We start from the raw sequence: 7,320 nt of genomic DNA, 5'->3' as shown, positions 1-7,320 counted from the left end.
CGATTTGATTTGGGCCTTTGTCAAGTGTGTTTTGCTCCAGGTTTTTCTCCGTTCCGTCCCGTCAATGTTTCCTTCTCCCCATTTTTTAAAACATTTTTTTCCTTTAACAAGCTGGCAGGATCAATAATAATTGATTGGGGTTCCGTCCCATGAACATTTCCTTCTCCCCAGTTTCTTGGGTTTTTGAGACATGTCTCCTTTAAGAAGCCAGCCAACCTGCCCCAAAAAGCGACAATTGCTTTCGGTTTCCCGTGTGGACACGCCCCAAAGGCGCTCCTCCGATTTCCAAAAACGGAGCGGAGGGAAAGCGAAGTTCACTTTCGCCCTCGGCCTCTCTCTCTGCGGCGGCGGCGGCGATGGCCAGCGGGGCGCCCGTGCTGGAGCTGCTCGAAGAAGCCACTTGCTCCACCTGCCTGGAGCTCTTCCAGGACCCCGTGCTCGTCCCGGGCTGCGGCCACAACTTCTGCCGGAGCTGCCTGGCGCGCAGCTGGGGGGAAGCAGAGTCGGAGGCTTCCTGCCCCCAGTGCCGACGGGCGTTCCGGCCCCGGGACCTCGTCGCGAACCGGCAGCTGGCGCTGGTGGCGGAAATCGCCCGGCTATGGGGCCTTCGGGGCGGGGAAGGAGGGGGCTTCTGCGGGACGCACCAGGAGCCCCTCAAGCTCTTCTGCAAGGACTGCGAGACCCTCATCTGCCTGGTCTGCGACCGATCCCGAGAGCACAGGGACCACCGGGTGATTCCCCTGGAGGAGGCTTTCCAGGAGTACCAGGTGGGAGTCAGCCTTGGGAGCAAGGAGGAATCTCTGTGGAGACCTGGAGCTCCAAGAACATGGATGGATGGATGGATGGATGGATGATGTGCCATCAAGCTGTTATCAAGTCTTGGCGACCAGGGACATCGTTGTTCTCCAGGACGGTCTGCCCCTAACCTGGTCTTTGAGGTGCCCCCGTCTCCCCTGCAAGGCCCCCTTGCTGCTGGTCCTCCCCCTCTTCCTTTCCCTCCTCCTCTCCCAGCCTCGGAGCCTTCTCCAGAGAACAGGTCCCAGAGCCCATCCCTAAAATTGTGGTGGTTCCTTCAGATGGGGGCGGGAGCAGAGAGTGTACAAACCGGTATTTCTAGCTTGTATGTATGTATGTATGTATGTATTATTTTACTTTATTTTATGTTATTTCATTATTTTCACTTGTAAGTTCTGATGTACCCAGCCAAGTCTGCTGATTTTATGACATCAGTGTCAAAGGGCATTTCGGAATGAGGCCTTTATTATGCAGTCCATCCAGCTTGTGTATGGAAAGTAATAAGGGTCAGTGAACACAATGCTTCATTCATGATCCTCTCATTTTTATCCACCACTATCTCCATGTTCTTCACTTCACTCCCAACGCATTTTGGTTGGGGAGGCAAACTAGGACACTTGGTCAACAATGCGGTCGATGACGCGGTCCAGGGCTGCTATGTGCCCAGCTCCTGCTGGCCACCTAGCTTGCTGGGGAGAAGCCCCTCTCCTCCCGTTATTTGGGCAGCGCCCCCTTGCCATGTGGGCTTTCTCCGCAGCCCCCTGGCTTCCGCAGGGGCATCTGTCTGGTAATGCCTGACTGGAAGTCACCAGTCTGGCACAGTGTAGGCTCCAGATGGCCAGGGACACAGCACTCTTCGGAAAGAGGGACAAGCCCATTTCTGAAGCACAGGCGGAGCGCCCTTCCAAAGAAATAAGGAATAAGACCAGCACTAAGAGAGCTCTAATTCTGCCCTGCACAGGAGGTCCCTTTAACTGGGGAGCGAAAGCACCAGGTTTGCCCGCTCTGAGTTCCTGATTCAGTCATCAGTGGTTGTGTTGGTTCTTTTTTAACAAGGATTTCATGTGACTAATTTTTATCAATTTGTGGGGGTGACATTGACTCCATTCCGGGAGTAAATTTATCTATATGATTGCTAAAAGGCTACATTGACTTGATGCCACGTCATCAATCCATTTTTACTTCCTTCATGGGCTACTGCTGAGCGCTGTCAGCCACCGCTGTGGGAATTGGGAAGCAGTGAGGACAAAGAGGGTTGTTCTTACGGTTGGTTGCACAGCCAGCCAGATGTTAAGTCTGGTTTGGCATTTTTGTCCACCTGTCGAGCCCCTCCCAAGCACCTGGGATAGGCAGATGTTGTCTAATAATATTAAAGGCATTGTCGCGGGATGTGAGCTGTTCCAAGTAGAGCTGCCTTTTGCAATTGACTGACGGTGATTTTGTCAATGCCGAGGTGTCCAAGTGGTGCTCCAGAAGTTTTGGGATTGCACCCAAGGCGCCTGTTACTCTTGGTACCACCTTTGCTTTCTTTTGCCACTGTCGTTCTACTGCTATTTGCAGGTCTTTAGTATTTTGTGATTTTCTCCAGTTCTTTCTCTTCTCTTCTGTGGTCTCCAGGTATTGCAACGTCCACTACCCAGACTTTCGTGTCTTTCTTGTCAACAACTGTTAAGCCTGGGGAGTTGTGTGGCAGATGCTTGTCTGTCTGAATGCTCAAGTCCCAGAGCACTTTGGCTTCTTCATTTTCCATTATTTTGTCTATTTTGTGGTCCCCCCAGTTCTTCTTTGTGAGCTAGTGGCATTTCTTGCAGATACTCCAGAGCACCATTGTGGCTACTTTGTCGTGCCGTTGTTTGTAGTCAGTCTGTGCGATCTCCTTGCAGCAGCTAACTAGGCGGTCCCCTGTTTCTTCAGCTTCCTCGCAGAGGCGGCATTTGCTGTCTGTTGCTGTCTTCTCACTTCTGGCTTTGTATGCGTTTGTACTTAAGGCTTGGCCTTGTGCAGCCAGAATTAGCCCCTCTGCCCCTTTCTTCAATTTTCTGACTCTCAGCCATTGCCAGGTCTCGTTGTTGCCTGCTTTGCCTGCTAGTTTTTTTGTGTCCTGGCCATGTAATACTTTGCCTTGCCATGGCTCTTTCCCATTCTTCATTTGGTCTTTCTTGAAGGCCAGTTTGGTCTCTTTAGTATTCAGTTTGGTCTAGTGGCTAAGGTGCTGGGCTAGAAACCAGGAGGCTGTGAGTTCTAGTCCCACCTTAGGCCTGAAAGCCGGCTGGGTGACCTTGGGCCAGTCCCCCTCTCTCAGCCCAGCTCGGTGCAATGTAGACTAGCCTCCTCGTGGTGCACCTTGGGCAACGTGACTTGTCACAGCTAAATAGTCCTGACATCTGGCTGCTGGACCTCACAAGGACTAAGTGGAGCCTTTTTCTTTGGTTTTTAGAAACCTTTCCCCCTGCTCTTGTTGATGGCAAAAGAGTTTATTTCCTAGGAAATCCTCCCATCTCATTTCTGGACTCTTCAGTGAATCCGTTTCATGATCATAATAGTTATGGTCTTTGCTTGGTCCATCTTCTTGTTCTAGGACCTAATCCAAAGAGAGAGAGGAAAGACAGTGGCTGAGTTCAGAGAACTACGATGCTGGTTAGAAGATCAGGAGAAGCTTCTGCTGGCCAGAATGGAGGAGACGGAGAAGGAGGTTGTGGCCAGAAGGGACAAGGGTCTGGCCCAACACGTGGAGGAACTCTGCTCTCTTGATGAACTCATCCAGGAGATGGAGCAGAAGCATCAGCAGCCAGCAAGCGAGCTCTTACAGGTAAGGCGTGAAGTTGAGATGATGGAGGGGAGTGGACGGCTTTAGACCCACCACGGAAACACTCTTTTTGACCCTTTCCATGGAAAGGAGAGTGGAAAATATGAAGACTGATGGCCAATAGGCAAGGACACACAGTTCAGAAGAACCCGGCCATGTGGAAGCAAGAGAATTGAAAGTGCTGGTCACTATCTCTAGCCTTCATGGTTTGAAGAATGCCTGCTGAGGGTTCCTGTCACCGCTAAGGGACATGGTGGTGGGTGTGCTTTGTGGGGCCTCCCCTCCTGTGGGACAGCCTAATCTCCAGGGCAAGGAGAGTCCCCACCTTGATGGCCTTCCACAAGGCTGTCACCACCTGGATTTCCAAAGGGCCTGCAGAGACTGATTCTGGAAGCATCAGGGCAGGATTTCTTTCTATTCGATTGATTCTTTATTTTCTTTTAAAAATATTCTTTACTTTTTACTGTTATGTTTTATTATATATACCATAAACTATAACTGAGCTGGATTCAGCCAGGGTATAAATTTTCTAAGCAAGCAAGCAAGTAAAAAATAAAAATATGTCTCTAAAAGAGGCAAATGGTTGGGGGAAAAAGACAAATGTTCTTGTATGTCTGTGCATGGTTGTCCAGTGGATTCACCCATTTATTTTGTGAATTTAAGAATGTAATTCTCTGCCCCGGAAATGGATCTTTTCAGTGCTTTGTCTCTTTTTCTTTAGGACATTGGAAGCACCTTGAAGAAGTAAGTGGATCCACCCTCTGCTTTCTGGCCCCTGAGATTGGCAGCTCCCCCTGAGGATTCCCATTTTGGAAAGCTCTCTTTGTCCTTAGTAGTAATTCAACTTCAGTATAACTTATTTCAGGATGTCATAGATATTTCCTCAGACAATCTCAATGTAATATAAATAGCAATATTTGATATGATTACTTATTATTAATAATTATAAGAAGCACCATTGGATATCGAAATATTATATTTGTCCCCAGGATTTATCACTCATTTTCATTACCAAAATCATTTATCCTTTTTCTATCTATGTCATTTTCAGTGGAAAAACATTTTCTATCAGGAAGTATTTTCCACCGGTTGCCACAGAGCCCAGCCCATATTTAATTAGCTAGTCAATCCTGAAACACAATCTGAAGTTTTGGAAAGCGTCTTCCATTGGCAGGATGATAAACAACGTTCTTTCCCTCTACCAGGTACCAGACAAAAAAGCCATATGAGAATCCGGTGGCTTTTCCTCTAGAGCTGAAGTGGACAATCTGGGATTACAGCGATATCAGCGTCTTTCTGAAAGGCGTCATGAAACAATTCAGAGGTAAGAGGAAACTGCCGCAGGGGTTTTACACTGGAAGACGTTTTGATCTGAGAAGACCCAAGAGAGGTTCTGTGTTAGTGTCGGGGGGGATGAAAGAGGGACAGATTTCAGGGTCGGTCCTTCATTCCTCTGTGGAAAGGGCTTGGTGTGTTGGGCACAAGGAGGGGGAACAGGAGCTTTCTGATTTCCCCCATTAAGGACATTCAAGCTAAAAATGGGAAGGATTAGTTTGTCAGGGTTCACCATTTATCCCCTCTTTCCCAAATCCACATGCTCTGATCACCGGGGAGGCAGAATACGCCTTGTTCTGGGGGTTCTGAGTCTGAATCCTTGGCGGCCGATTAGAGTTTGGAGTCGGATTGTGATTAAGGAACCACTGATGACATTCTGGCATTCAGCTTTCCTTATTCCTTCTTTCCTGATCTGAGGCCAAGGAAACCGGACAAGAGTCTGTCTGTAGGGAGGCCCTGCTGCTGTCCCAATTCCAATGACCAGATGCCGAATCTCTCCCTTTCCTTCCCCAGATACCCTGGGATTTGGACTTCATCTGCAGGAAGGTGAGGATGCGTTTCCAGAATCTCGGTCCCTCTCTACTTTAAACACTGATGCCCATAACCTGAGTGGATCTATGAGAGAGTAACAAAGAGAAAAATGCAGGATCAGACACCGTAAGACTGTGAAGATCCAGTTGGGGTATTCCAGACAACCAAACTCAGCCTTAGTGTAGAATGAAGGATCTGGAGAAATGGGAAAAGGTTGGGTGGTACTGAAATGAGCATAGAATTCCTGCCCGGCCAATCATGTCCTCTTGTCTTTGAAGAATAATGGATCTGAGAGTCCTTCCAAGAGGAAAGAATCCCAGTGGGGTGGCCCTTATTTCTTCATTTGGGGCAGCCCTTGACGTCCTGATAGCTGCTCCATCCTGGTGGGGGTGGTCCAGAGAGGCTGCCTGTGATTGGCTGCACGGAGCACCTTCCAGATTTCCCTCCAATATTACGGGTGAGCCGCACTGCTTCCAAAAAGAAATGCTCTTCCACCCCCGTTGGGCTCCTTGCTCTGCTCCAGATTTCGGTTTCTTTTTCTCCACTGCTTAGTCCACCGGAATTCAGATCAAAAAATGCCTCCCCGTCACCTTGGCCTCTGGGGAAGCAGAATTCTAGGCAGCAGCTCTGTACTCTGAAGGGCTGGACCCTTCCCAGGCTGTTCTGAAAGGTGTACTGGCTGCTTCTAACCCTCCCAGGAATTCCCTGAAGGCAAAGCCAAACCCTCTTCCCTCCCAGCCCCATTCCTCCCACCTGCAAGAGGGATGCCGATGGGACTGAGGTGCAGGTTGCAGGAAGGGTGTGAAGCAGCGTGAAGCCTTGGGAGGACTCGGCCAAGCTTAGGTGCTGCTGAAAAGGCAGGGAGTGTCCCAGTCCTGGAGGGGGGCTTGGAAGCCAAACTCCCTGCAGAGAGGAGGCCTTGGGGTTGGTCTGTTGGGGGTCACGACTCAGACCAGGCCTGCGGCTGAAGCTGTTTCCCTTCCCCTCCCTCCTCTTCCCCCTGACAGCAAAGGTCATTCTAGATCCAGACACAGCCCATCGCCGCCTCACCTTCTCGGCGGATCGTAAACGCGTCAGATATGTTTATGGAAAACTACGCCCCCCAAAAAACTCTAAGAGATTTGAATATTGTTCTTATGTCCTTGGATGTCAGGGGTTCTCAAGAGGGAGACATTTCTGGGAAGTCACTGTAGGAAATGAGAATCAGGGATTCGGTGTATGGGCTGTAGGGGTTGCCAAAAAGTCAGTGAACAGATAGAATATCTTCAGTCCTTGTCCTCAGGATGGGATCTGGGAGGTTGGGAAATACAGAAGTACGTTCCAGAAGCTGATTCGCCTAGAATACCCCGAAGTTCACCTGAACGGGGAGCCCAAGAGGATCCGAGTCTCCCTGAACTGCGAAGGGGGACAGGTGGCCTTTTTTGATGCCCAGACCGCAGCCCTGCTCTACACGTTCTCGGGTGCTCCCTGGGCTGGAGAGACCCTTCTGCCCTCCTTCCTTCTGAGCAAGGATGTCTCCCTGACACTCTCCCCCTAAAACTTGGGAAATACGTGGAGAAAACTTTCGAAAACTCCCTACTGGCCAAGCAGTGATCTCTGAAAGCCTGTAGGGCAAATCTGCACAGAAGTGAATACTGCCCCCCTGGACAATTGGCCGGGAGGGAGGGAGGGAGGGAGCCTCTATCCTCTCCCCCAGAGCCTGTGTTAATCACCTGCATCTTAATTATAAATGTTTTGAAGATGGAGGTGACGCAGCGTTTGCAAAAAATGAAGAACGAACTCTGTTTTGGAAAAGGGATGGAAACCAGAAAGTTGGAAAGGAGCAAACATTGCTTTAATTCATAAAGAAGGTC

At 49.6% G+C, this 7,320-nt stretch overlaps 1 protein-coding gene across 1 annotated transcript; it reads left to right on the top strand.

Moving 5' to 3' along the window:
• The first annotated feature begins 340 nt into the window (after nt 1–340).
• Nucleotides 341–7,094, top strand: LOC134489868 (E3 ubiquitin-protein ligase TRIM39-like). The gene is given in 6 exon segments (XM_063292741.1): nt 341–767; nt 1,481–1,582; nt 3,374–3,604; nt 4,323–4,345; nt 4,807–4,925; nt 6,475–7,094. Coding segments are annotated over 6 exon segments (1,416 nt in total). The 5' UTR covers nt 341–356; the 3' UTR covers nt 7,005–7,094.
• Nucleotides 7,095–7,320: the final 226 nt, after the last annotated feature.

The sequence above is a fragment of the Candoia aspera genome, chromosome 2 (assembly GCF_035149785.1).
Source record: "Candoia aspera isolate rCanAsp1 chromosome 2, rCanAsp1.hap2, whole genome shotgun sequence".
Taxonomy (NCBI): domain Eukaryota; kingdom Metazoa; phylum Chordata; class Lepidosauria; order Squamata; family Boidae; genus Candoia; species Candoia aspera.
The sequence above is the reverse complement of the archived record's forward strand: the minus strand, read 5'-3'. Positions and strand labels throughout refer to the sequence as shown.